Raw genomic sequence first — 27,408 nt, 5'->3', positions numbered from 1 at the left:
CAAGGCTCTACGAAATTGCTTGGGGCTAGACAAAAAGAACGCCTTTGCCACTTGCAAGCCAGATCAGCATGCAAAAAAATTCAAAAAAAAACTCGTTTAGTACTACCCCGTTTATATTTATAGTATAAAAAAAACGTGATGCCCATTTCCCGCGGGCACTGGTTCAGACGGCAGACTACCCAGTACCCACTGCCGCCGTGGCCCCACCTATCAGCGGGCCCCAGGCGGCCAGATAGCCTCGTCTCTGTTTGGCCCTCCTCCTCCCTCCGCCTTCCCCGCGCAGCGCACGGGACACCCGCCGCCCCCAGCCACACCGCACGGCCACGCGCCCCAGCCCACGCTTCCGTCTCACTCCACTCCGCAGCTTTTTTCCAACCGCCGCCCACGCGAATCCCGACGCCGCCGCCTCGGGGCCCACCGCTCACTCTACCCTCCTCCCCAGCTTCCTATGGCGTGCTCGGCGGCGCCGGGCGCCGAGGCGACCGCTCTCCTGTGCCGCCGCCCCGCACCATCCTCGATCTCGGGGCGCAACCGCCTTGCGGTGTCCCGTCGGCCTCGACACCGCAATCTCAGGTAACTAGTAGGTTGCTTTGAGAACGCGCGTTTTTTCCATGGTAGCTGCATGAAGGACAGTAGAAGGCGCTCGTGATGTGTTCGGGGTATTGCTTGCAACATGGAGCGTTGGGGGTCTTTTGGCGATCGCCGTGTCGTGACTGGATTCGTATTGCTGTATGTTATATGCACACTTTGCAGTGGCCGCACACTGTGGGAATCGTCGACCGTGCGTGCGTTGTATGTAGGGAATGGCCTATCGCAGTCTCTACTAGTGCTTTGTCATGCTTGATCACACTGTTTTAGGCATTTATAAACCCCAGTGCTAAACTGTCCAGTAATGTTCTGCAGTCATGATCAGATCATCGTGGCTCCTTATGTACATATGTTTAATTGCTGGAATCGACGATATATGTATATAGTTCTATTTTCTTGTGCCAGGACTGGCGCGCAACCTCCTCAGCAGAGCACACCTAGTGCTAACTACCGTAACAGGGTTAATATTCAGAGAGATAGAGCAGGAGCTTCCAGTGATGATGAACACCAACAGGTATTGCAGCAGATTCTGTAGCAATTATGTGTTCCATTCCATAAGATGTATTCTATGCTTTAGTGTTTGATACGAGTGTTTGTTCAATGTTTCATATATTTTTATTATTTCACTGCAACTTATGGATATTAATTAGCATGAACATTATTAGGAAGTATTGATCCTCTTCTGGTTGCTTTTAAGAGTTCCTGTTTTGATATTTGCCCGCAGAAGTCTGAAGATGAAAATGGCCTACCAAACATTCAACTGGAAGATTTGGTTGAAATGATACAAAACACTGAGAAGAGTAGGGGATTCTTTCCTTGTGAATCTTCACATAGCTCTTTATGATATACAAATCTGAAGACATTTGCATGACAAAATTCAAACTTTATTTTGTTAGATATATTGCTTCTGAATCAAGCTCGTCTTCAGGCATTGGAACGTGCTGACAAAATTATTAAAGAGAAGGAAGCTTTGCAACAAGAGATAAACAATTTAGAGATAAAATTATCAGAAACGGGTGCACAATCTGAGCTTTCTAGCAAAGGAATGTCTGATGCAGAGGCTCTGGAGTTTGATGTACTAAAGGAAGAGAATATGCTACTGAAGGATGACATAACTTTTTTTAAAGAAAAGCTTATTGAGATAACTGAGACAGAAGAGAGTTTATTCAAGCTGGAGAAAGAGCGTGCTCTTTTAGATGCTTCCCTTAGGGAGCTGGAGTGTGCATTCATAGCTGCCCAATCTGATATGTTGAAACTTGGTCCTATGCAACATGATGCCTGGTGGGAGAAAGTAGAAAATTTGGAAGAATTGCTTGAGTCCACAGCAAACCAAGTTGAGCATGCTGCTCTGATACTAGATGGCTATCACGACTTCCAGGATAAGGTTGACAAACTAGAAGCATCATTAGGAGCAACAAACATATCAGAGTTCTGTCTTTATTTGGTTGATCTTTTGAAGAAAAGGGTAAAATCAATAGAAGAACGCTTCCAAGCTTGTAATCGTGAAATGCATTCTCAAATTGAACTTTATGAACACTCAATAGTGGAGTTTCATGATACTCTCAGTAAACTAATTAAGGAAAGTGAGAAGAAGTCAATGGAGCATTATGCAGAAGGCATGCCATCAGAGTTCTGGAGTAGGATCTCTCTTCTGATTGATGGGTGGTCACTTGAGAAGAAAATAGCCAACAATGATGCAAATATACTAAGAGAAATGGCTTGGAAAAGGGATAATCGCCTTCGGGAAGCATACTTGTCATCTAGAGGAAAGTCAGAGAGGGAACTGATAGATAGTTTTCTAAAGATGGCACTACCAGGAACTAGGTACCACTTTCTCCTTTGCCAATAAGAGGAAGAACCTTGTTTATACAACAACCTATGCTTCAGAAAATATTTATATGTATATTTGATATGATCAAATATTTTATTATTGAATGCAGTTCTGGTTTGCACATTGTCCATATAGCAGCAGAGATGGCTCCTGTTGCAAAGGTGATCTTTGTTACTAATTCAGTTTTTCATCAAGTATGTGTGATTTAATTATCTTATTTCTTGATAAGTTGCTGTGTAATATGCTGCATAAAACTAGGTGCAAAACAGAACCTAGCAGTCCTGTTGATTGTAAAGTATCACTTTTTCTAGTGCTCGATTTGAACTGTAGTAAGTTCTAATAGGGGGGCATGTGTGTTTTGGTTTGCGAGGGAGGCAGCCAATAGTATTCTCCAACTCATTCAACAGTAGTGTTCTACTCAAGTATTTTCCAGATTTTGAGAATCTTAAGGATTGATTGGAGAGGGGAACAAATTCGATACAATTGAAAGTGTACCTAAACCTGCAAAGTCACAGTTTTGATATTGGTTCACTACTAAATTGCCTGAAGCTTTAAAATAAGCTATAGCTTAGTTAAATTGTGCTGATCTCCAATCCATCTACCAGAGTATAAAATACATACATATTATGCTGGTTCCTTATATCAAACCACCAATGTGATGGTTCGCTAATTATTTTAGAGTATTATTTAGTGTATACGCTAATTACTTTCCGATCCAGTTGGTCATCTTTTAGCTTTCTTGTTCGCATTATTGTGTAGGTTGGTGGTCTGGCAGATGTGATCGCTGGTCTTGGGAAGGCACTTCAGAAAAAGGGGAACCTAGTTGAGATAATTCTTCCCAAATATGACTGCATGCAGCATAACCAAATTAATAATCTTAAGGTATGTATTTGGTTTCTTATCTCGTATTATGCATTTAGTTGCATTTTCTGTTTGATTTAAGATTGCTGTTTGGTGATTGTGCAGGTTCTAGACGTTGTGGTGCAGTCCTACTTTGAGGGGAATATGTTTGCCAACAAAATATGGACCGGGACTGTTGAAGGTTCCAGTCAACACTCAGTTCTACTGTTGTATTATATTAAATATGCAGAGGCCTAACCAAATTTAGCAAATGCAGGCCTTCCTGTCTACTTTATTGAGCCGCAGCATCCAGGCAAGTTCTTCTGGAGGGCACAATACTATGGGGAGCATGATGACTTCAAACGTTTTTCCTACTTTAGCCGTGTGGCACTGGAATTGCTTTACCAATCTGGGAAGAAAGTTGACATAATTCACTGTCATGACTGGCAGACTGCATTTGTTGTAAGATTTAAAGATTGCGTAAAATAGATCATGTTTTCCTTAGGTGATTTACTAAGTTGAAGGTAATTTATTTCTTTTTGTTACATTGCAATCTCCAGGCACCTCTTTATTGGGATGTATATGCAAATCTGGGCTTCAACTCAGCTAGAATTTGTTTTACCTGTCACAATTTTGAATATCAAGGAACGGCTCCAGCCCAGGATTTAGCATACTGTGGCCTTGATGTTGAGCACCTGGATAGAGCAGACAGAATGCGGGATAATTCACATGGCAGAATAAATGTCGTTAAGGTATCGACCTATGGAAAATGTGTAGCAGAAGAGTTGAAACTAGAGTTTTAGCTTTATGGTATCACTAATAATGATTCTATGCGCTTATGATGTTCAGGGTGCAATTGTGTATTCCAACATTGTCACAACTGTATCACCAACATATGCTCAAGAGGTGCGCTCAGAGGTACTATTTCTTTTTACCTTCGGGTCCAGTGTGAATGCCCATTGGATGCAACTAACGTATTGATTTCTGGCCTCTCTTGTCTGTTGTATAACAGAAACGTTGTGGTACCCCTATTTTCCCTAACCCTCATACTTTCAAAAGTATAAAAAGTATATAAAAAACTAAAGAAACAAAATTCTGTAAAGATTCCCCAAAGGATAAAAAATTTATTCATGTATATTATCAACATTTGTCGCGTTTCAAGGTTATTGAAATGAAGGGAGGCCAATTTCCGTAGTTGTAGGGGTGCCAAGTTCTTGTATAATTCATTGTTTAAACAGTAGTCTCCCACTATTGAGGTTTAAGGCCAAAAACTATATTATAAGGATGTTGAGTTTGTAAATAAGACATTATTGAACAATCCAAAGCAAACCTGTTGAATGTAAGTTACGGATCTTTGTCTAACAATGCAATATTTTCTTCTCAATATTTCTCCATGGACAAAAATAGATCATCGCATGGGAGTTGCTAGGGATGCAAGTTTTGATTCTCCAAAAAAGATCATTTTATTGAACTACACAGATTTCAAAGCAAAGGAAATGGGATACAAGTGAACTAACGAACTGACCCCAAGACTACCTATTAGGGTCACCACTTGCATCCCTAGGAATTGTATAAAGAGGATGGATGCTTGAAATTTTCTAATTCAAATACACTACTTAGTCCTTAGATAAGGGTTGATCTGGCTGTGGTGTTACTATTTGCCATAATTAGTTTTTAGAATCATGACTTTATCCTGTCTCAACGTTTTGTTACTGACAAAGTTGCTCCATTGCTCAGGGTGGGCGTGGGCTCCAAGATACACTTAAAATACATTCCAAGAAATTTGTTGGAATACTTAATGGCATCGACACAGATACATGGAATCCTTCTACAGATAGGTTTCTCAAGGTCCAATACAGTGCTAATGATCTATATGGAAAATCAGCAAACAAAGCAGCTCTCAGGAAGCAGCTCAAGATGTCTTCTGCAAATGCTTCCCAACCACTCGTATGTTTTTATCCTCAAAGCCATTGTAAATCTTTGTATGTATAGGCTGACTCTGTACTTGATTTGAGCATATTCCTCTCTTCAAGATTTACTAGAGAACTGAAGTTTCCTCAAGCAGGTCGGTTGCATTACAAGGCTTGTTCCTCAAAAGGGTGTACATCTCATCAGGCATGCAATATATAAAACAGCTGAGTTAGGTGGACAGTTCATTCTCCTAGGTTCCAGTCCAGTACCAAACATTCAGGTGTGTTTCCTTGGTGGAGTATTTTATTATATTTGGCCATACTTGAACCTTGAAAGAAAAGGAAAACAGCCTTCAGTTCCTCATGAATAGTTTATTAATCATGAAAGCACGCATTGATTGTTCAAAATACCATGTTTTTTAGCTCTTTATTGAACAGCTGATTCCTCGCAATCATAACACTTAACGTATTTGTTGTCCATTTCTTTCACAGAGGGAGTTTGAGGGATTGCAGACCAATTTCAGAACAATAACAATATCAGGCTGCTTTTGAAGTATGATGATGCTCTATCGCATATGATTTTTGCAGCATCAGATATGTTCATTGTTCCTTCTATGTTTGAGCCATGTGGCCTCACTCAGGTATGGTTTCTTCATATTTAATTTAACGGTTTAGCAATTAGCACTGTACATGATGTGTACTTGTATTTACTGACAAACGTCCTTTACCGTCTTCATCTTCTGGTATCTTCGTATAAGTAAACTAGATAAGTCATGCCTGCTTGATAGTTAAACGTGCTTGTCTTCTGGTGTGCGATTCTGACCTGTTTTTCTTCCATAGATGATAGCTATGCGATATGGTTCTGTGCCAGTTGTTCGGAAAACTGGTGGTCTGAATGACAGGTAAATCATGAGCCATCAATCCCTGCAACACTGTTGGCACCTTCAAACACGCATTGACAATGCTGCTCTGATTTGCTTTGTAAATTTTAGTGTCTTCGATTTCGACGATGAAACGATACCCATGGAACTGCGAAATGGTTTCACATTTTTGAAGGCTGATGAGCAGGTGATTGCTGTATCTGTGTACATCCTGAGCTAACGTATTGGAATATATGATATTTTGGTGCCTACAGACAGCTAATGTGAGGTGTTCATCTTGATAGGGCTTTGATAGTGCATTGGAAAGAGCTTTCAACTACTACCATAGAAAACCTGAAGTCTGGAAACAGTTAGTGCAGAAAGACATGAAGATAGATTTCAGCTGGGATACTTCAGCCTCCCAATACGAAGACATCTACCAGAGAGCAGCTGCTCGAGCAAGGGCGGCAACATAAACAGCAGAGATTGTTCCTGATGCCTCCATGGACTCTCCCGGATGCTGCTTTAACGTATGGTAAATGCAGTTCTATCAGCTCCCTGAACTGAGCATATTCGCTGGAGAAGCGAAGAAACACATTGTGCATCGCTACCTACTTGGGTGTACAAATGGCGGCGTGGCGTCACGCGCAGTTCCCGACGGATCAAAAGAGATATATACAGGAAAATACAGAAAGGGTATTTTTCGAAGCACACATCATCATGAGATCAGGATGCTTGGAGACGCAGCTACTGTTGGGTGCAGAAGCACACATGAGATTAGGATGCCAGTGCGAACAAATATCCAGTTATACACGTGGTTGTGTAGCTCTATGAAGCTGTTAATTGAGAGATTATAGGGTTCATGTAATGTTTTTTGGCATAAACTGGTGCAAATTATACTCTTATCTTTGGAAAGTCGGTCGTCTCAACAACATGTTTGCTTCAATCGTTTAAGACAAGAGAAGTGACAAAGGATATAGAATATAGGGCCAGTTTGGAGAAGTTAAAGTTGGACGTTAAACTTTACCATATATTAGTATATGCTAAAGTTTTTAAGTCTTGAGTAAAGTTTATTCCGCTCCATTAGCACTTCTATTTATTTAGATGAGCTGGTGCTAAATTTAGCATTTTTATCCATTAGTACTTGGATCCAAATGGAACAATAGATTGCTCATATGGATATGTTTATAAATGTGGAGTATGGTTGTTTCTATTTGAAATACTTACTACTGAACGACAAATACTGTTCTGGGTCAGAGGGGGCATGGGAGTGGTACATCGCCGCGGTGCGTTCGGAGACGTGATCCTTGTTCGTTCCTCGTCAGGTGGCTCGACAAACAAGTCGTGTACACGGCACGCGTGACGCACCACGCTGCTCGTGCCGACGTCTCCCTGGCCTCAAACCGACCTTGTAGCTAGCACCGCCTGATCGCGTCCATATCAGCCGTGTCTGCCTCCCACCCACAGGTCGCACTCGTGTCGCTGCCACGCACCGCACCGCAGCAGCTCACCTGCATCGTCAACTCGGCGGGCGAACCCACCGGCCACCGCGCCCCGCCTCCTCGCCTCCAGGTCCCCGCCAGATCACCATGGCGCTCCTCCCGCGTACGGCGCGGCTGGCGCTCCTCTCCGCCTCCCCGCGCGCCTACTCCTCCTCCTCCGCCGCCTCGTCCGCGGCGGCCACCCGCCCGGCGCCATACGGCGGGGCGCCGCCCCCGGCGCCGATGTCGAAGGCGGCGGAGTTCTTGGTCTCCAAGGTGGACGACCTCATGAACTGGGCGCGGCGGGGCTCGATCTGGCCCATGACGTTCGGGCTCGCCTGCTGCGCCGTCGAGATGATGCACGCCGGCGCCTCGCGCTACGACTTCGACCGCTTCGGCGTCATCTTCCGCCTCTCGCCGCGCCAGTCCGACTGCATGATCGTCGCCGGCACGCTCACCAACAAGATGGCGCCCGCGCTTCGCAAGTAATTTTTTTTTGCTACACCTAACCTTTGTCTTACTGTTCGCTTACGTAGATCATACAGACTTGAGACTTGTGTGATTTTGTTGATTTTATTTTGGCCTGAATAAGAACAGCTCTATGTTATTCTAGTTAGATATCGGCAGTCCCAGTCCTGTTTCCTCCTGTTAGTTGAAAGACGATAGTGTCAGTTGTCAGTAACTTGAAGAAATATTCCCATTGTGTTTCTTTCACACGTGTCCTTGCTCTGGCAAGGCTTATGCTCTCGACTTCTCGTCCAGCACAATCACTGATATTTGCAATGTCTTACTAGATATATCAAAACAGAGAAATTCCTCATGGATTCTGCCTGAGTCAAAATCTTCTTTGATGTTGAGGCCATTTCCGCTGAGATTGTTCCTGCTTCTTACAATACAATCTTACCAGCTTGTGGTTCCCCAGCAGTGCTGACGTTATCATCTTTGTTGGTTCTCCTGCAGAGTCTATGACCAGATGCCAGAGCCCCGCTGGGTTATTTCGATGGGCAGCTGCGCCAACGGCGGCGGATACTACCACTACTCCTACTCCGTTGTGCGGGGGTGCGACCGGATCGTCCCCGTGGACATCTACGTCCCTGGATGCCCGCCGACCGCCGAAGCTTTGCTATACGGCGTTCTTCAGCTGCAGAAGAAGATCAACAGGCGCAAGGATTTCCTCCACTGGTGGACCAAGTAAACTGGAGACTCACACAGTCCCTGCTGGCGCGGTCTCTCTGAATTTTCGCCTAGCTGGTGTTTCCCAAGAGTCTGTGCGACCTAGGCTAGTCGTCTGAGAAGTGCGGACGCGGGCATGGAACTGGTGTGCTGAACGCCGGGCCTGGTCCGCAGTCTCTGGACAAACAACGAAACACCTAGTGGTGGAATGTTGCTGCTTTGTTAGTGTTCGTGTGTTACACTAGAGGTTGTAATGAGTTGTTCTGTTGATGAGATCTGATTGTATGGAGATTCTCGGGCAACAAAGTGGTCATGACCGGTAATCCTGAGTATTCCTCAAAAAAGAAAAGTAATCCTGAGCACTCCTTGCGATTTCGAACTTCGGAGATTATATTTTTGAACCGAGTAATCGGCTCGCGTAGCTGTTGGGAATTTACATGCTCCAAATGTTGATGCAAATCACCCTCACCCATGCGTAGATGGAAAAGAAATCTTCCTTCGCCGTATCGCATTGACCTCTTCCCCAAGCCAAAAAAAAACCCGGGAATTACTGGGCTCCACCTACGCTTGCTTCCTAAGGGCCTGTTTAGTTCATGGCAAAACGCAAAAACGCAAAATGCAAAATTTTACTGTAGCAAAGGAATCTTGCTAATTTGAAGTACTAAATGAAGTCTACTTGCAAAACTTTTTGCATGGATGGGTTGTAAATCGCGAGACGAATCTAATGATGCTAATTAATCCATAATTAAGCAATAATTAGCGGATGGTTACTGTAGCATCACTGTTGCAAAACATGGATTAAGTAGGCTCGTTAGATTCGTCTCGCGATTTACAACCCATCCATGCAAAAAGTTTTGCAAATAGACTTCATTTAGTACTTCAAATTAGCAAGATTCCTTTGCTACAGTAAAATTTTGCATTTTGCGTTTTTGCGTTTTGGCATGAACTAAACAGGCCCTAAATCCGCCCCCAAGGACAGCACAGCTGCACTGCACAGGCACGAACCCGGAAACGAGCCCGCGCCGCCGTCCTCCCCGATCGCCTCTCCCCCGCCGATCTGTTCCCAAGGGCAAGAGGTGAACCCCATCCCCAGTCGAGCGAATCAACGCGGGGTTCTTCTCGGCCTCTCGCGATCTCACCACACTGCAACGAACCCGCTTGTGCCCCGCCGCAGGACCCTCGTCCCAGCCGGAGTAGATCCATGGCTCTGCCGTCGAGGCTGGCGCAGCTGCAGGCCAAGGCGTGCGAGGCGACGCGGTTCGCTGCGAAGCACGGGTGCGCGTACCAGCGGGCGCTCGTCGAGAAGAACAAGAAGTACGTCGTGGAGCCACCCACCATCGAGAAGTGCCAGGAGCTCTCCAAGCAGCTCTTCTACACCCGCCTCGCCAGGTTCGTGGATTCGATCTCCGTCCTTGTCCTCCTCGTATTCTCGTTCCATCTGAGAACCTGATGGGGGAGATTCGTTGTGTGCTCCGTACCCCGTGATCTCAATGCCGGACTGTTGCTGTTGATTTGTTTACCAAATAGCCCGCCCCAGTGCTAGCTTCTAATGATTATGACTAGTGCGGCCGTACTTATCTGCGTTGTGTTTACCGTTGAGGTTTAATGTGGGAGTGATGTGACAGGCTGGTTTGAATATAGGATTCGATGATTAGCCTGTCTTCTCAATGAAGATGCAGAGGCAAACAAGGTTTTGGGTTTTTAGCTTTCCATATATGTTCTTTAAGTTTGTTGTATGTGATTTCAACAATTGAGTTTTTTTTATATAAAAAAATGCAATTTGGCACCAGCTGTTCAATGTATGAATTTATACATCTAGTTTAAATATCTGAACATTTTGGAATCACGTGTTGGGCATAATATCACCTCAATATTCCAAAGGGTACTCCTGAAACTCTGATTCTGAGTATGTATTAATGATAACCAGAAGTCCAGATTATCGTGTAATGTGGCTGCTTGCTGGTTTGATTGTATGAATTAAGTTGCCTGAAGATAGTAGCTGAGTACAACTTTCAAATGTTCTGGTGTCTGGACTAGAATATTGTCTTGTCAGAAAGTGAATTGTTGCGTCAATGTTCTTGCAAAACTGTATGGATGGTATAGTTCGGAAGCTGGAGAAAGGGTAATGATCTGCAATCAATCAGCCAATGATGTATTTAATTCCAAATTAGACCAATGCTCAATGAACCTGTGATGACTGACCACAAATCCTGAACATTGCTAACTAAGACATCAGGGATGTTAAAAATGCTTGGAAAGTGACATCCTATGGTTGCAAGTAGTTATCTGAGCTTTGCAAAAAGTAAGTTTTCCCCTTAGGCTCTATTTGGATGTCGATATTGGAGGCCTTGGTATTGAATTGGGTTCAATACCAAATCAGCCTGCACATTGAAATGGGCTCAATACCAAAGCGGTTGTTTGGATGCAGGTGCAATTGCTAGATGGAATTGAACTAGGAATAAATACCAATTGGAGGAGCGGTGCAAGGAAGATGGGTCGATTTCCAATTTTTGGGTATGCACATCCAAACACGAATTGGTATTTATTCCTAGTTCAATTCCATCTAGCAATTGCACCTGCATCCAAACAACCCTTTAGTATTGAGCCCATTTCAATGTGCAGGCTGATTTGGTATTGAACCCAGTTCAATATCAAGGCCTCCAATATCGACATCCAAACAGAGCCTAAGTGATTTATTGGACATGATTTACCATTGGACTGTGGCGGTAATGCAAGAGTTTTGTTTTGTCCCTGAACTATGACCTTGTGAATAGATAATTGCATTGTCAATTTGAGTGCTATAGTCCATCCTGTAAAGACTTGTGAAGTTTTAGATCCTTAAATGAAGTTCTTCTGATCTTATTCTCTAAGCCTGCAAAAATATTAGGTAGCTGAAGACTATTGCACTTCTGTAACTAGATCACTTCACACTGATCTGATCTGTTCATATCATGAGGTGCTCCTTCACATCTTCACTTGTATCTTTGAACTGACACATGCTTCTTGCAGCCTTCCTGGTCGCTACGAAGCATTCTGGAAAGAGCTTGATCAAGTGAAGCAGCTGTGGAGAAACAGAAACGATCTGAATGTTGAGCACGCTGGCGTTGCCGCGCTCTTCGGCATCGAGTTGTACGCGTGGTTCTGCGTCGGCGAGATCGTTGGCAGGGGATTTACTCTCACAGGATACCACGTCTAAATGCTAAGCAACCAAATCAGTCCCCTTTCGGCTGATATAAAGACTTGTTAGGCAGCCCATTTTTTTGTGACCAGATGCGCAGTTTTGTTTAGAGATATTCTTGATGCTGTATGGAACGCACGCATCTCGGTGAAACCGAACAATAATCTGCTGCATCGTTGTTTAAGGCAGCGTTTGGTTCAGCGTCTCACGGGTGCGTTTGCGTTCGCAACGTGGAAGCCGAACCAAACGGAGTGTAACGCACCTCTGCGTTTCGTAACGCAGCAGCTTCTCGTAACGCAGCTCCCACAGCCGGTCGGGGACAGCTTTCGCGGCGTTGGCAGCGGGAAGATGCAAGAAATTACCCGCCCGCCATCCGTTACACAGGTACCGGTTCGATTCCTTTCCTTTCGTTCTCCTCTTGCTTCCCCCAATCCTGCACCATCGCGCTAAGGTTTACGCTGCTCCCCCGGCGGCCGCGCCCCTACACCCCCGGCGGCCGAGCCCCCGGCGTCGGCGCCCGCGCCCCCGGCCCCCCGCCGCCCGCGCCCCCGGCCCCCGACGCCCAAAGGTGCTCCTAATTCAGAGTTTTCCCCTCCTGTGCGGATAGGAATTCTGAAATGTGATTCATCCCCCTGAGTGCTTCGTTGTGTGGTTACTGTCTAGGAGTTGCATACAAAACTATCAGTTAAGGAGACATCATTACAAGTAATAAGATACTAATCAGAATTTTAAAATCCATGCTCCTTAGTGAACCAAAAAGGTAATCAGTTTATTTCATTATATAAGGCATATTTGGCTATTTGAGATATCAAAAAACATGCAGGTAGACGCCACACTTTGTTTCTCTGTTTCTTCCGTAATTTATTCCATCCTCTTGCCTAAGCAGTTATGCAAGGTATTGTAGTGATCCTCTAAAATTCTCAATCTTAGAGCTTTCTTGATATGATGAAAAAAAATGAAGCTAGGGTATTCTAAAGTGATGTGAACAAATAATTCTTCTGAGCAATAATATTCTCTAGCCAACAACAATTTCATGTAGATACTAAACGTAAAGTTAGACTTACTAAAGTTGAAAAACAAACTTATCTAAGACCATGTCAATAAAAAGATTCCATTTGTGCTAGAGAGTAGGCAGAATGCAACACCTAAATGACCATGTGAATTGATCTAACTATTTCCTCAAGACTAAACTATTTTCATTCCTACATCAGATTGATCCAGTATATCAACCTGTGCGTGACTATGGATGGGACTCTTTAACTGTCTCTGTTAATTCGTCACCACCGTGTCCCTTCTTACTAGAAGGGAAGATATAGCATGGTTGTTCTCCTAAATTTCCAGTAGCTTGGGCACCACTTCCTGAAGGCCAAACTGCTTTCTCGACAGCATTCACACCAAAAACTGAGACCCTGAAATGCATGTTCCCATCATATTCGACGACAAGGAATTCACCCTCCCCTAAACAATTGCCCTTCACAAACTTTTAGACCATCCAGTGGACAGAAACACACGACCACCAATTTCCTCTAGCTCAACAGGCCAAGTCTTCCCTTCAGCATTCTTAAGTAGGGCCTTAGCAGATGAAGCCACTGTGGCAGCAGATGTTCTGCGTCTCTCCTCTGGCCACGGCCCTGGCCACTCTGTACAGATCTCCAGGATGCCTGTGCCACGGCCCTGTGCCACTTGGATCACCTTTTATATAGCATTTTGTACAACTTTTAGCACCAATGCCACTAAAATTTCCAATACAACTTTTTCCTAGCATATAGTAAAATAACACAGGAATTCGTTTGTGGCCTTTTGTTCTTGTCCCTTGCTATACTTATGTTTCTGTATACTTGGTGCAGGTTCTTTGGCTGCTGCTGTCAAGAAAGAATACAGGAAAGCGACATTGTGCATCCATCCTGATAAGGTGCAGCAAAAGGGTGTCTTGCAGTATTTTCTTCAGGTGTCTTTGCTTTTTAAATTTATAAAGTAGCATAGTCACCGGTTTATTTCTATTTTCTTAACATTTGGAATAATACATCGATTGCTTGTGAATGAAAAATTAGTTGATTGCGATCCTCACATTAGTGATGGGTGAAAAGGCGGTGTGGGATAATGCCACTTTGAAGCACTTCATTGATATTTGCAAGGAGGAGCTTATTCTTAGAAATAGACCAAATGGTTGTTTCACTCGAATTGGTTGGAAGAACCTTGAGGATAAACTTCTTGCAAGAACCGGGTTGAAACTAGTGAGGTCACAATTGAAGAATAAATTGGACAACATGAAAAAAGATTACACCGTGTTCATGGAACTGAAAAATGCTGCCACTGGGCTTGGATGGGATGATGCGAATCAAACTGTTGACTGTTCTAGCACGTGGTGGAATGAACATCTTGCGGTGAGTTAAGTTTTCTTTTTTGAAGGGAATTATATTTGCCTTTGACAGGAATTCGTTCCTAACCTTGCTAAATTTATTTTACAGCGATGCAACAATCCAAAAAGAGGTATCAAGTGTGTCCATGTCAAGTTTCGAAAGCGGGGGCCGAAATACCTTGATGATTTACATCTGCTGTTTGAGAAGGTGCATGTCACCGGTGCTTCCGCATCATGTCCGGGAGATATTTCTTCAAGTGACTCGAGTGATGAGGAACCAGTGGAGATTACTCCCATTGAGAAACCAAAACCAGCCGGAAAGAAGCGCAAACAATTGTCTAGTCCGATTGAAGAGAAGGAGGAGAAGAGTCCATTTTTTCGGATGTACAAGAACACATGCATGAGGATTGAAAGTGCAGCTGATAAAATTGGGTCAAGTCTGGAAGCATCATCGGCTCCTCCCCAATCAAGCCGTGTTCCAACTATTACAGAAGCTATGAGAATGGTGAAGGATTGTGGGATTCAAGAAAAAACTGCTTTGATACACACAGCTCACTTATTTATTACTCATGAAGCCTGAGTTTAGAGAGTTTTTAGGTGCGCTTGAAACAAATGAAGGAAGGTTTGATTTGATTCAGAGGGAGCACGAGATAAAGAAGGCCACATAGATCAATTTGTCTTGTGTTTCAACCATGTATTTGCTAACGTTCTCGTATGTTTGAACAATTGTCTTGTATGTTGGAACCAGTGTTGTTTTTATCTTGGAACCAGTTTTGTTATGTATGTTGGAACCATTTTTGTTATGTATCTTGGAACCATTTTTATCTTGCATTTTTTGAACAATTTACTTTGTTTATGTAGATGGATGCGAATATGGAAGAGCTGGCTAGAAAAGGGCAGCAGTCTCTTCTTTCACTAAATGAGTTATCTCAACATGCTGCGCTTCTTGGAAATCTGGCTGATCTTTACAATGAGCGATATGCTAATAAAGCTGAATATAGAGCAAAAGAAGATTCGGAATCTGGTTATGATTGGGTCATGAAGTGCTTCAAGCGTTCAAGATACTTTTACAAGATGTTTCGGATGAGTACAGAGGTTTTTATGGCTCTTGATGATTTATTGGTGTCTTCATATGGTTTGAAATCCTCTAGAAATGTTACATCAATAGAATCATTAGCAATGTTCTTATGGATTGTTGGAGGGCCTCAGTCATTTTTCCAAGCTGAAAACTGTTTTGTCCGGTCAACATGGACAGTTCATATGAAATTTAAGGAGGTATTGAAGTATTTACTTAAATTAGCAAAACACAACATCGCACCGAAGAATCCAACATTTAGCAATGAACATGAGAAGTTAAAAAACCTCGTTACTAGCCTCATTTCAAGGGTGCTACTGGTGCAATAGATGGATCACATATTCCGGTTATTGTTCCGGTCGATGAGGTAATTAACTACACTTGTCGTCATGGATATACATCACAAAATGTACTTACCATATGTGACTTTGATATGAGGTTCACATTTGTGGTTGCTGGATGGGCGGGTTCCGCTCATGATACACGGATCCTTAACCATGCATTGGCAAACTTTCATTCATTTCCTGTACCTCCTAAAGGTAAAATTGTCCCTTATACACTTTGATCATCATTTTTTACAATGCTAACATATTTTTTATTTTCAGATAAATACTATCTTGTTGACTCCGGTTATCCAAATCGAACTGGATACTTTGCACCTTTCAAGGGGACTACGTACCATATGCCAGAATTTCGTCATCGTCGTGGACGTCCACCGCAAGGAAAGCATGAGTAATTCAACTTTTTGCACTCCTCTCTCCGCAATGTTATTGAGCGAGCATTTGGAGTTCTCAAGCAAAAATGGCGCATATTGAAAGTTATGCCGAGTTTCTCAGCTGACCGGCAGAAAGAGATCATTATAGTGTGTTTTGCGCTACACAATTTCATTCGTGATAGTCAGTTGTGTGATAAGGAGTTTGAGAGGTGTGACGCAGATGAGGAGTATATGCCAGGAGCATCAAATGTTGAGGAACAAACTCAAGATGATGTCGTGAGATAGAGGGGGAGAATGAAGTTACTATGAACACAATTCGTGATAGGATAGCTGCTTCGATACAAAATGCAAGGGGAACACGACATTGCTACGTAGCTGACAACTCTTTTGAAATTAACAATGCACTTATTTATATATGTAATATAATTTCGTGAAAAACATGTCGCCAATGTAAAGTTTACATCATTACGCTCATTTTACATATAAACAACATATCAGGCTCTCAGAGGCATTACGGACATTTTACATCAATTCACAGTTTCACAGTTCACAGCAGGTTCAACCAAACGGCGTTCAGCTTTTTCACAGCAGCTTTTCCACAGCAGCTTTTCCACAGCTCACAGCTGAACCAAACGCACCCTAAGTTTTCTGCTGCATCGTGGTTTAAGTCTTCGGTACATTATTTTTTCCTTCTAATACTATTGATGCGCTTGCTCTTTGTTCTTTGACGCCTATGTGATGCGAAGTTTAAAGTTTTGACTGCCGTGTTTTCCATCCGAATCGCTAAGTGTGTGGATGAGGTTATTGCCTGTGATCAGCTTGGAGCGTGTACGGCACGTGGCGCACGTGACCACCCGCCGCAGCGGTGGCGACGTGCAGCCGAGGGGCCTCACCTGACGTGAAGACGGAACAGCGGCTCGTCCATTCGCGCGCAGGCCGGTCGCCACGGCCGGCCGGCTGTTCTCCTGACGACTGCCGTGCGGCATGGGCCGCCGGCTAGCCGGAAGGAATCCGCTCGCTGAGCCGCCAACACAAAGGCCGCCTCCCATTTTCCCAAATTTCGAGAAGAGCCCCGGAACGAACCTGTTGCCGCTGAATTATTGACGCGAAACGCGGACGGGGACAAATTGGGCCGAACCCGCGGCGGCTGATCGGGAAATACACCACCGTCCAGCGACTGCTCCGGCCGCCGCGGCCTCGGACCTCATGTTCTCTGCTATTCGCCGCCTCCTCGCCTCCCGTTCCGGCGCCCTCGCGGCGGCCAAGTCGACTCCCTCCTCCTCGTACTCCTACTCCGCGGCGGCGCCCCCGTCACGGCCTCGATTCCCGACGCCCAAGGAGATCCACCAAGGCCTGGACGAGTTCGTCGTCGGCCAGGACAAGGCTAAGAAGGTTACTCACGCACCTCAATCGCCTAGCCTCCCTTCTCGTTTGTTGCTCCCGATTTCAATTGGCGCGGATGCCGTTGCATCAGCTCATGTATAGGTAGCACTTCTGCACTTCCAAGTCTGATGTAACGCACTGACAAGTCAGACTATCTGCGCTTCCAATGAAATTTCAGCTGTGCTGTGAGCCATGAACTTAGCAGGGAACTTGGTTGTGCAGGTGCTCTCTGTTGCTGTGCACAATCACTACAAGAGGATATACAACGAGTCATCAAATAAGTGGTGAGATTTTAGTAACCGAATTCAGCTTTTCAACTATGTGTCGCGATTCTAAAATTTGAACTTCATCTGTTTGACTGGTGATCAACCTAGTTCCTCGAAAAGCTTTGTGCGTGGTGGTGTAGGTACCAGTGGGGATGATGAGATTGAGCTTGAAAAGAGTAACATCCTTCTGATTGGGCCAACAGGGTCAGGTATTGTGTACGGATATGTGATCTTTGGCTGGACGATGGTGATGCTGTTTGCTGATGGCTTTCGTTTTCTTTCTTTTGTTAGGACAGGTAAAACCCTATTAGCAAAAACGTTAGCTCGCTATGTGAATGTTCCATTCGTGATTGCTGATGCAACAGCAATTACTCAGGTAATATTGGCTGGTATAACATGCATTTCAGACAATTTCTTTGATGTACTTACTCTTATTGATCCATCATTCATTTGTTGTTGTCCGTTATATAAGCTGACTGTTTTTGCTACTTTCTTCTTTCTGATGTGACAAATAGATTGCTTTTTCAGGCTGGATATTCTGGTGAAGCTGTGGAATCTGTAATTTACAAACTTCTAGTGGTACATATCAACCTATCACTCTCTGGTTGTTTATGGAGTCGGATCATCAGTATTGCTACTGTTTGGTAGTGCCTTAAACAATAACTGTTGCATATTCTATCCTTTAAGGAAAGTTTATCTAGGTCAGATCAGAAAAATTTCCTCAGTTCAAGGGAACTTGCTTCTGATAATGTTCACAATTTAGTCTCAAACAGTCATCAAAAGTTAGATTGTCATTTCTTAATGAACTTCAAAATCATTTATTGTTTAGCTAACATGTGCTGCCTCTTAGGTTGCTGACTTCAATGTTGAAGCTGCAGAGCGTGGCATCGTGTACATTGACGAAGTTGATAAGCTTACAAAGAAGGTTATTGGACAAATTAGCTCAGATGTTAATATTACTGCAACATGTAATGAAGTTAATTTACATATCTATTGCTTCTTGCAGGCTGAATGCAATGAGGACCGAAGGGATGTCTCTGGAGAGGGTGTGCAACAAGCATTATTAAAAATATTTGAAGGAACAGTAAGTGCATCTACTAATTTTCTCCTCTCCTTTGTGAAGTCATACTTTGCATTCAATAGTCACACTCACTCCTTGGAGGGAACAGTAGTCTATTATGTCTTTCTATGTTGACCACATTTTGCTTCCTAAACTATTTCTTGTTGTCTCTGTTAGGTCATCAATGTGCCAAGAAAGAAAAGCCGAGATAATGTACCCCATGGTTATGTTGAGGTAATTGGTTGCACAATCTTCTGGTCAGTGAGTTGAATAGTAATTAGTCATGTGTTCATTGGTATGGTATTTTAGCAAAAGAAAAAAATGTGCCTTCACATTAATGAAGTAGGGAAAATAATGGCTCGATGATGAGTTATGCATCAATATTTTTGTTTTTCAGGTAGATACAAGAAATATCCTTTTCATTTGTGGAGGTGCCTTCTTTGGCTTGGAAAAGATAGTCTCAGAAAGGTTATAAAGTTAATAATTGTACGAATTATGCATCTTTAAGAGTTATCCTTCTTTATCTAGGATTTATATTTTTCTCAAAGTACTTTTGTACTGCGCAAGACATCAACACTGTCCTGTTGGATTTGGCATACCAATATATCATGAGCTGCGGAACTGCGGCTGGACAACTGCTCTTCAGGGATCTTGCTCTATCGATGCTGTAGGCTTCAGTCCTTGACATTTAGTCTATACATTTTTTTTTGTTTGATGCTGCATTAACAGCAGGGATATTTTCCAATGTTCTCCTACGTAGGTTGAAAATGATGATCTAATCGCCTACGGCCTTATCTCAGAATTCATTGGAAGGTTGCCTATAGCAGTTGGCCTGACAAATCTTAGTGAAGAGCAATTGGTCCAGGTAGTAAAATTATTTGACTAAGTTCAAAACTGGCATTTTGAAGCAAATCTTTCTTAAATTACTCTTCTATAGTTATTTTCCTATAGAATGATCACTTTGTTTATACCTTGTTCATGTCTACTAGATGATTCGATCATTTTATTTTTCTTCTCAAGATGACTACAAGCTAAAATATTATATTTAATTCTTTTTTCAGGTGCTCAGGGAGCCGAAAAACGCAATAGGAAAGCAATACAAGAAGTTGTTAAAAATGAACAATGTTAGTCTGTTTATACTATCAATCATCAAAATAATTGCAAGCTTTGATTAAAAAACTTTATAACCATGAAACCTGTTTGTGTTTGTTTTCCCTCAGGTCAAGCTGCATTTCACTGAAAATGCTTTGCATCTAATAGCAAAGAAAGCGGCTGCAAAAGAAACGGGGGCTCGTGGGCTACGGTCTTTAATGGAGGACATTTTGACAGAAGCAATGTTTGAGGTTGAGTACTATCTTAATATTCACATATTGCCATGCAAGTGAGCAACCGAGTATCAGCCTGCCTGACAGCAATTTTGGTCCTTGCATTTACAGATTCCTGATGCAAGGGAGGGGAAAGAGAAGATAATTGCTGTTCTTGTTGATGAAGAGTCTGTAGGGCCACTGCACCATCGAGGATGTGGAGCCAAAATTTTCCGGGACAATGGAGCCTTGGAACTGTATGTTTACCAGAACAACATCAAGCTGCCCGGGCTAATTCAGAGCAACCCCAGCCACCGTCGCTTTTTCCAGATCTGCCTACTAGTCGCATTATCGGCGACTAAGCTCTGGATTTACCAGACATTTCCTTGTTTCTCGTCAATATATGAATGGATTGTATTGATGCTGTGCAAGGCAAACATTTTTATGCAATGAAATATAACAAGGTTTTATTATTGTGTCAGGCTGTCGGCTGCTGAGATAGTAATAGAATGGCTGATTGGCTGGAGCTCACTTTGTGTTTCTTTCTGTAGCATTGCAGTTTCTAACAATGATTTCTGCAACAAACAACTGATGTCTGTTACACGCTAACAGTTGCATTGATACTGAACAGATAGAAAACAATTTCCGGATATTATAAAAAGTAAATAACTATTTTTCTTTCTATGCATAAATTGCAGTTACACAAGGCTCGGCAGCACTGGCTTCAGCTGCAGCCTAATCCTTAGCAGCAGCCTCTGCTCTCATCTACCTCTCTTCCTTGGCAAGAGTCTCTGCCCTGGCTTCTGCTCCAGCCTTTTCCCTCTCCACGCCCTCATATAATTTGAAACGTCATCTTCCCTCCCATATCCACGTAATGCCCCTTCCCTCATTTATTCATTTCGTCACTGAAGAATTTATTGTGAAACATACCTTCTCTCAGTTGCCAGTGTCAAGTAACGTACAAACCAGAAGCAGGAGATGCAATAATTGTGCGCTAAAATAAGCAACAACACCTCCAGTTCAATAGCCATGGAAACTCTGCATATTGTTGCGCCCTGCAAACCAAATTGTTCTATGGAGACCCTGGTTTGTTTTTTCAGTTTAGTATATGTAATTAAAAAAATTATGCCTTTTACATAGTTTATGTGGTATCCTTGGCGTATGAATGTAGTCTATTATGTCTATCAATGCACATGTATTACTTATGAGATTACGATAATGTAAAGATTAATACGTGATGTTTGTTATACATGTGAGGGCAAACAAACATGCCCTAAGTAACGTAACATCGAACATGGTAAATTAGCAACATATTCTAATCTCATCTAATTCAAGCTGAAGTTGCAAGCACCGATTCAACGGGGAAGAATTTGGAAAAGAATTCGGCCTATATGAGCTTTAACCAAATCATAACACAACAGGAGATCAATGAGAATCTACTTGGAAATTAGAAAGAACAATTTCTCTTCTTCTTTTTTGCGGATGAGAAAGAACAATTTCAAGGCAGAGACAAAGAAGAAATGGACACGCAACAAAAGAATATGCTAGAGTGGAAACCCCATGTATTCTAGTGGCAGCATTTCCATAAATTCACAATCTTTTTCATGGAAGGAATAAAACATTTATTTCCTCTCTTCATTCTTCACGGTGACACCAGCATGGCACCACCACACATTTCTCAATCTAATTGGCCCACCAAGCTACGCAGCCCATGTCCGTTTCTCATGCCAAGTGTTTCTTGACACAAACAAAACCAAAAGCTTGCCAAGAAACTAAAAAAAAAATCAAATCCACAAAGCGAAACTGAAGCTGAAGCCTCAGCTAATTTGAGGCCCCACCCACGCGTCCGGCGTCCGTTGGCCGCGACGGTGGCCAGAGCCCGAGACGGCGACTCCGACCGCCTCCGAATCTTCGCTGTAATATGCCAGAAACCCCTCGCCGCTTCGTGCTCTCCCGAAAACACCCCTCCGCGGCCAACCCGTCCCGCGATGACGCGCGCCGTGAATGCGAGGAAAGCGCAGGGGTATTTCTGTACAAGGACATGCCGGTCTTAACCCAAGCCAAGCCAAATCGCCACGGCCACAACACCACTCCTCCTTCCCCTTCCGCGCGGCGATGCGGAGCAGCAGCCATGGAGGTGCTCAGCTCCAGCCGCTTCGCTAGGGCGCTCCCCAACCTCCTCGAGCCCACCTCCAGGGCCCTCAGGCCCGCGCACCACCGCCGACGCGCCGTCCATGCCCTAGCCTCCGCCCCCGCCGACACCGCGCCGTCACCCCCTTCGCCGCCGCCGTGGCTGTCGCGGCTCCTCTCCGCGGCGCTGAGGGGCGGCCGCGCTGGAGGGGAGCTCCCGGACCTCGCGGAGGCGGCGACGGGCGGGGCCGGGATAGGGACGCTGCTGATGAGCACGACGGCGGCGGCGGTGACCAAGGCGCGGGAGAGCCCGTACCTGCTGGCGCTAGCGGCGAACCCGACGTTCGTGTCCGGGCTGGTGGCGTGGGCGGTGGCGCAGGCCGCCAAGGCCCTGCTCACCTCCGTCGTTGAGCGGCGGTGGGACCTGCGGATGCTGTTCAGCTCCGGCGGGATGCCGTCCTCGCACACCGCGCTCTGCACCGCGCTCACCGCCTCCGTCGCGCTCTGCCACGGTGTCAGCGACGCGCTATTCCCCGTCTGTCTTGGGTTTACTCTAATAGTTATGTACGACGCCACGGGCGTCAGGCGCCACGCTGGGATGCAGGCCGAGGTGAGCTCATGATTCGGTTGCCTTTTGTATTTTGCAATGTATTTAATGCTATGATGCAATTCGTTTTTGGAGAGTTCTGCTTTCGTTCTGATAGAAACCGTTTTAATATATGTACAACACCTTGATATAAGTCTTAAACCACATTAGAGGGCAATGGATATGATTGTTTCCAACCATTGAGACTCTTCTGAGCGATAATATCATGTTGGAGATGTAGATTTTTGTGTGATTGGCTAGACATCCTGATTTGCTGGCTGATGTAGCTTGGGTTTTAGTAGTTTCCATTTTCTGAATCTTTATACCTCACCTGACATAGGTAAACTGTGATGCTGTTTTCTAGGCTCGTATTATCTGTTTTTGATGTCTTCAACTATACTTCAGTTCAGCATAGAAACATGGTATTGTTGGCTTAGCCATACGAAGTTTAGAACCTTGGCTTGGTGCCCTAGATCTAATGCAATGCTTCTTAATACTTTGGTGCTGTGTTGTTCCGCCTGTACAGTTATGTTAATCTTATAGGTAGCAACTCATATGTTAAGTGTTGTACAGTTTGATTGATGCATCACCATGTACCTTAGGTTGTCATAACACACTACAAAACAGAGCGGCCTAATGAGTATACATGAAAAAAAGGCTCTCCTGTTGTCAATGATATTTACTGAGACCCCCTGTTGTCAATGATATTTGCCAAACTAACTCAATTAAGCCACTGCGACTGTCATCAACCAAGCAACACTTGCTGTTTACTAGGCATTTCATAACAGCTATTGTATTCGGACACCCGAATTAACTGTAGAGCAACATTGACTATCTTTTGGGATATGTTCGAATCGCATCAACCAAGTAAAACATGATATGTTATGACAAGGCAGAGGCACTTTTCTTGAATGCTGCCTGCTGCATGTTTTGAAGGAAGTTTTGTTCCTCCATTGCCATTGTTGCTAGATGTGTGCCTGTCTATCCTTGAGTATACATTTCGTCATTTAACTAACATTTTCTTTTGATCGATCGCAGGTACTCAATAAGATCGTTGAGGACCTGTTTGAAGGCCATCCCATTAGTGAAAGAAAACTTAAGGAGTTGTTAGGACACACTCCGTCACAGGTCTTTGCCGGAGCAATTTTAGGCATCTTGGTGGCCTGGTATTGCTGCCAGGGTTGTATTGTACCCATTTGATGTTGCTATTGTATGACTGGTCCAGAAGAGGAATCATTCCCACGGAGATTTTGCACGTAGTGTAACCATTGTTCTGGGAAATAGCTGTCCAGCCCAGTTCGATATTGTCAAGAAGTTAACTACTGCCCTCCATCTTGGGCATGTCCCTGTATATATGTGACTTAATAGTACGAAATAATTTTCGGTCATCTTTGAGCCTCAATGCAAAGTTGATGCTCAAGATATTTGCTATCCAAGTTTTTTTTAACACTAAAGTTGTTTGCATTGGGTTATATGATTACTTAGGTTTTAAATCGCCATCTTGTTTACTTCAGGATCCTTTAAACCTACAATTTGACGCTGTGTGTTCTGTGACATGTAAAAGTCGATCCTGGTTTTTGTTGCCTTTGATTGAAACATGGCCGACTTGAGTCTCGACACTGACTTTCTTGCATCTCTCGTAGGGTCCTTGAAACTGATCGGTCAGCATCTCTGGAACCACCACTTCCGTAATGGCGCCCGGGGTCGCTTGCTCTGTTGGCCGGTTGGCCCGTGGATGCGCACCCGTGACCAGGCTAATCGCAACTCGCAACGCAAAGGTATGGGTAGTATGGCGTGAGTGCGTCTCTTCGGCGGCCGGCAGGAGCGGCCAGACGATCGCAGATCGAGCGCGGCAGGCCGCCGGCGACTCGGCGAGCACCGTGAGCAGGGAGGGGAGCATGGCCGCTGTGCGAACTTGACAGAGATGCCCGGCGGCCCTGGGCGTATTTGCTTGTTCGAACGCCCCTTGTTGGGCTTCAGCCTAGCCCAACTGGGTTGGTTCTATAATGGCCTTCGCCCCTTGTTGGGCTTCGGCCCAGAACAACTGGGTTGGTGGTTCAGATGCGACTTGGAGACTCTAAAAAAAAGGATACGAACTGGAGTCCAATCGAATTCCTTCCCTCCTCCGGTGGTCGGTGAGGAGGATCCGGCGAAGGAGGAGCCGCCGCCAAAAGCGTGCAGGAGCTCCAGGAAGAGGTGGTGGTACGGTGGTGCTGATGGTGGCCAGCGTCTCCGAGGGGACGAACACATCTGACGACAGCGACGAAGATTGTGTCGCCGACGACGAAGGAGCCTCCCGTGCCGGAAGGACAATGGCGCGGCGTCAGTACGAGGACAATGGCGTCGTCTACATCAACGACAACTAAGACAGTGTTTGGCAGTGCCGGCACTGAAGCCTCGGTCAAAGAGGCGATTGAGTAGAATACGATGGACAGGCATGCATTGGCTTGCCTACTTCAGTATCGTGTTGAGCATCTCCAACCAGATTACTCATATCTTATACTCAAAATACACATTCTCTCAATTATCAATAACTATTTTTAGCAAAAGTTACTGCCAAAATTCAATCACCAAAAATAGGTAGAGGGATGCATTCCTTAGTTAGGTGGAAGGAAGATATGTTTTGATGATTAAAAATAACTTTTAGATAATGGAGAGTGGATGGGTAATCTATTAGAGCACCACCAATCATTAAAATATTATTTTTCTAGTATTGAAGAGAGATGAGTAATCGGAGCATCTTCAGCTGATTGCTCATCCCTTCCTCAGTAAAAAAACTTGTAAGCTGTTTAGAGAATAAAATCTACTCAGTAGATTACCAATCTCATATCCATACCAAAAATTTTTTGGCAACAAAAAAACACAACCCCTCCACCCCAGATAGAGGGGGGACACCCCTCTCCTCTATCCACGTTTGTTTTTCGCGCGGGGATGTTTCCCTGTCCCGCGCGGCATATGCCGTCTCGCTCCGTCTCCGTCCCGCCGCCGCCGCTCGCCTAGCTCCGTCCCAGCGCCGCCGCTCGCCTCCCTCCAGCCTCCACATCGCTGCTGCACCACCCACCAGATCGAGAGCGTGCTTACCTGAGTCGACCTCCTTCTAGGCCAAATTGATCTTGTCCGTGCTTGCACTTGCGTCTCACGCGGCAGCCGTGAGGGGAGCGGAAGGGCACTGGCTCCTCGCCGTCGAGACCTTGCACGAGGCTCAATCCACTAGGCCCTGGCTGAAGTCAGAGCACTCGTCGAGCAGGGCGACCAGGCCACATCGTGCTCGCCGGGAGTACCGATGAGTAGGGGCACGGAACAGACAGGGAGACAGGGAGGCCGCTCACCAGGTCGTCTGACGCAGCAGACAAGCCGGACTCCACCACTCACCAATCTGTAGCTCTGCTCATGGAGAAAAAGAATGCAGAGAGAGAGAGAAGAATGTTGCTCGTGCTGCTTGTTCCACCAGGTTAGGAACAGATACACGGGCTGCATACGGGCTGATTTGGGTGCGTTGCGGCCAAGAACAAAAATATCAGTAATAGGTATAAGCAATCTGCTTGAGGGAGTGAAGAAAAATGGTAATACCAATAGTAAGTAGGAGATCACCCTATATATACCTATTGGAGATCGATTATTGGTAATCTGCTGAAATGCTCTTACTATAATCCGTGCATGCACCTGAAGCCTTGTTTGTTGGCGGTCCAGCCTGCAGCGGACGGAGAGGTCTTGATCCTGCGGTTGCGGCGTTGCGTTGATTCTTGCGGTTGGTGAGCGAGGTGGTTGGAGTGTGCTCCTCGTCTTGTGCTGTGTGTTTGCAGTCGAGTGCCTTTCCTTTCCTTTTCTTTTCTTCTTTTCACGGATCAGAGCCTCAGAGGGGGGAGGCCGCTCCCACCCTAATTCATTGCCATTGCATTGGAGGGCAATGGAAATTGGCCACTCAAAAGGATTGATTGTTTGTGAGTTGTGACAACACAAGAGGCTTTTACGGTTTCAGACAAAACCATACTGAAAGCAAAAATATTACTACACCGATGAGAAACGGCAGCAGAGTGGGAGAGCTTCATCCCTCGCAGCAGGTTTCAGACGACGACGGATAGATGGAGACAGCCCAGTGAAGACTACACGCACCATTTCTGTGCTTCCACGACATCCAGCACATCAATAGAATGCGCCGCGGGGTGGGAGCCCCGGGCGGGCACCCGTGGCTCACAGCTCACCGGGTCCAGCTGATAGATGGAGCCCACCTGGTGGAGGTGGAGCACAGCCCACTCGTGGAGCGGCTCGCATTCGCATCGCCCTCCGCCAGATTCGGCGCACCTGTCGGTCGCGCCCTCGGCCCACCAGGGGGGGGCCTTTGTTTTCCGGGTGCGTTTGACTAAGGCCACGTTTAGATTGCAAATTTGTATAATATTTGGAACTTTTTGCTACTGTAGCGTTTTCGTTTGTATTTGACAAATTTTATCTAATCATAGTCTAACTAGGCTTAAAAGATTCGTCTCGTGATGTACAATTAAACTATGCAATTAGTTATTTTTTTATATACATTTACTGCTTCATGCATGTGTCCCAAAATTGATGTGATGGAGAGAGAGTAAAAATTATAACATTTGGAAGCGATCTAAACGGGGGCTAACTAGGAGCCTAGGAGGAGGCGAGCGCTATAAAAATTGGCCCGGGGGCCCGT

General features: G+C 44.8%; 5 protein-coding genes across 12 annotated transcripts; all 5 read left to right on the top strand.

Annotated features, from left to right (window-relative positions):
• Positions 1–273: 273 nt before the first annotated feature.
• On the top strand, positions 274–7,085 carry LOC112887520 (probable starch synthase 4, chloroplastic/amyloplastic). 4 transcript variants are annotated; one of them, XR_003227571.1, is made up of 16 exons: positions 274–573; positions 994–1,102; positions 1,316–1,388; positions 1,485–2,412; positions 2,529–2,580; positions 3,179–3,301; positions 3,386–3,461; positions 3,537–3,721; positions 3,820–4,011; positions 4,109–4,177; positions 4,997–5,206; positions 5,325–5,450; positions 5,662–5,810; positions 6,010–6,071; positions 6,162–6,237; positions 6,335–7,085. XR_003227571.1 is itself a non-coding variant. In XM_025953710.1 (16 exons), exons 1-16 carry the CDS (start codon positions 449–451, stop codon positions 6,503–6,505), a joined length of 2,730 nt encoding a protein of 909 aa, XP_025809495.1. In that variant the 5' UTR covers positions 277–448; the 3' UTR covers positions 6,506–7,085. The 4 variants fall into 4 exon arrangements, 1 of the variants encoding a protein (XP_025809495.1); XR_003227570.1 differs by having other exon boundaries at positions 1,313–1,388; XM_025953710.1 differs by having other exon boundaries at positions 277–573; positions 1,313–1,388; positions 5,325–5,463; positions 5,674–5,810.
• Positions 7,086–7,495: 410 nt separating this feature from the next.
• On the top strand, positions 7,496–9,006 carry LOC112887308 (NADH dehydrogenase [ubiquinone] iron-sulfur protein 7, mitochondrial-like). Its single transcript, XM_025953450.1, has 2 exons — positions 7,496–7,995; positions 8,471–9,006. Exons 1-2 carry the CDS (start codon positions 7,619–7,621, stop codon positions 8,703–8,705), a joined length of 612 nt encoding a protein of 203 aa, XP_025809235.1. The 5' UTR covers positions 7,496–7,618; the 3' UTR covers positions 8,706–9,006.
• Positions 9,007–9,658: 652 nt separating this feature from the next.
• Positions 9,659–15,406, top strand: LOC112886115 (L10-interacting MYB domain-containing protein-like). Of its 4 annotated transcripts, XM_025951899.1 has the most exons (5): positions 9,659–9,759; positions 9,858–10,072; positions 11,693–12,245; positions 13,709–13,809; positions 13,913–14,046. In XM_025951899.1, the coding sequence occupies exons 2-3, from the start codon at positions 9,885–9,887 to the stop codon at positions 11,877–11,879; spliced, it is 375 nt and encodes a 124-aa protein (XP_025807684.1). In that variant the 5' UTR covers positions 9,659–9,759; positions 9,858–9,884; the 3' UTR covers positions 11,880–12,245; positions 13,709–13,809; positions 13,913–14,046. The 4 variants fall into 4 exon arrangements, with proteins under 4 accessions (XP_025807684.1, XP_025807683.1, XP_025807682.1 ...); XM_025951898.1 differs by lacking the exon at positions 13,913–14,046 and adding an exon at positions 15,082–15,406 and having other exon boundaries at positions 9,679–10,072; positions 13,709–13,773; XM_025951897.1 differs by lacking the exons at positions 9,659–9,759; positions 9,858–10,072 and adding an exon at positions 14,330–15,044 and having other exon boundaries at positions 11,875–12,245; positions 13,709–13,773; positions 13,913–14,245.
• A 1,514-nt stretch (positions 15,407–16,920) lies between these two features.
• LOC112886114 (CLP protease regulatory subunit CLPX1, mitochondrial-like) lies at positions 16,921–20,504 on the top strand. Of its 2 annotated transcripts, none has more exons than XM_025951895.1 (14): positions 16,921–17,402; positions 17,616–17,677; positions 17,780–17,868; positions 17,956–18,035; positions 18,188–18,238; positions 18,510–18,584; positions 18,666–18,743; positions 18,897–18,953; positions 19,117–19,187; positions 19,287–19,386; positions 19,480–19,584; positions 19,781–19,843; positions 19,940–20,062; positions 20,156–20,504. In XM_025951895.1, exons 1-14 carry the CDS (start codon positions 17,217–17,219, stop codon positions 20,474–20,476), a joined length of 1,461 nt encoding a protein of 486 aa, XP_025807680.1. In that variant the 5' UTR covers positions 16,921–17,216; the 3' UTR covers positions 20,477–20,504. The 2 variants fall into 2 exon arrangements, with proteins under 2 accessions (XP_025807680.1, XP_025807679.1); XM_025951894.1 differs by having other exon boundaries at positions 16,922–17,402; positions 17,768–17,868.
• Positions 20,505–22,085: 1,581 nt separating this feature from the next.
• On the top strand, positions 22,086–24,159 carry LOC112886051 (uncharacterized membrane protein YuiD). The gene is made up of 2 exons (XM_025951803.1): positions 22,086–22,763; positions 23,778–24,159. Exons 1-2 carry the CDS (start codon positions 22,155–22,157, stop codon positions 23,937–23,939), a joined length of 771 nt encoding a protein of 256 aa, XP_025807588.1. The 5' UTR covers positions 22,086–22,154; the 3' UTR covers positions 23,940–24,159.
• The last annotated feature ends 3,249 nt before the right edge of the window (positions 24,160–27,408 follow it).

This window comes from Panicum hallii, chromosome 3 (genome assembly GCF_002211085.1).
Source record: "Panicum hallii strain FIL2 chromosome 3, PHallii_v3.1, whole genome shotgun sequence".
Taxonomy (NCBI): Eukaryota; Viridiplantae; Streptophyta; class Magnoliopsida; order Poales; family Poaceae; genus Panicum; species Panicum hallii.
The sequence above is the reverse complement of the archived record's forward strand: the minus strand, read 5'-3'. Positions and strand labels throughout refer to the sequence as shown.

What these genes read in the sequence shown, in the direction of transcription:
- LOC112887520 (XM_025953710.1), top strand. Translation starts at nt 449, where the DNA reads ATGGCGTGCTCGGCGGCGCCGGGCGCCGAGGCGACCGCTCTCCTGTGC. An exon ending in AGATGGCTCCTGTTGCAAAG is followed by an intron (nt 2,581 to 3,178) that starts GTGATCTTTGTT and finishes ATTATTGTGTAG; the next exon opens with GTTGGTGGTCTGGCAGATGT. An exon ending in GCAGAATAAATGTCGTTAAG is followed by an intron (nt 4,012 to 4,108) that starts GTATCGACCTAT and finishes TATGATGTTCAG; the next exon opens with GGTGCAATTGTGTATTCCAA.
- LOC112887308 (XM_025953450.1), top strand. Translation starts at nt 7,619, where the DNA reads ATGGCGCTCCTCCCGCGTACGGCGCGGCTGGCGCTCCTCTCCGCCTCC. An exon ending in ATGGCGCCCGCGCTTCGCAA is followed by an intron (nt 7,996 to 8,470) that starts GTAATTTTTTTT and finishes GTTCTCCTGCAG; the next exon opens with AGTCTATGACCAGATGCCAG.
- LOC112886115 (XM_025951897.1), top strand. Translation starts at nt 13,937, where the DNA reads ATGGGTGAAAAGGCGGTGTGGGATAATGCCACTTTGAAGCACTTCATT. An exon ending in GGTGGAATGAACATCTTGCG is followed by an intron (nt 14,246 to 14,329) that starts GTGAGTTAAGTT and finishes TTTATTTTACAG; the next exon opens with CGATGCAACAATCCAAAAAG.
- LOC112886114 (XM_025951894.1), top strand. Translation starts at nt 17,217, where the DNA reads ATGTTCTCTGCTATTCGCCGCCTCCTCGCCTCCCGTTCCGGCGCCCTC. An exon ending in GCCAGGACAAGGCTAAGAAG is followed by an intron (nt 17,403 to 17,615) that starts GTTACTCACGCA and finishes TTGGTTGTGCAG; the next exon opens with GTGCTCTCTGTTGCTGTGCA. An exon ending in ATGCAACAGCAATTACTCAG is followed by an intron (nt 18,036 to 18,187) that starts GTAATATTGGCT and finishes TTGCTTTTTCAG; the next exon opens with GCTGGATATTCTGGTGAAGC.
- LOC112886051 (XM_025951803.1), top strand. Translation starts at nt 22,155, where the DNA reads ATGGAGGTGCTCAGCTCCAGCCGCTTCGCTAGGGCGCTCCCCAACCTC. An exon ending in ACGCTGGGATGCAGGCCGAG is followed by an intron (nt 22,764 to 23,777) that starts GTGAGCTCATGA and finishes GATCGATCGCAG; the next exon opens with GTACTCAATAAGATCGTTGA.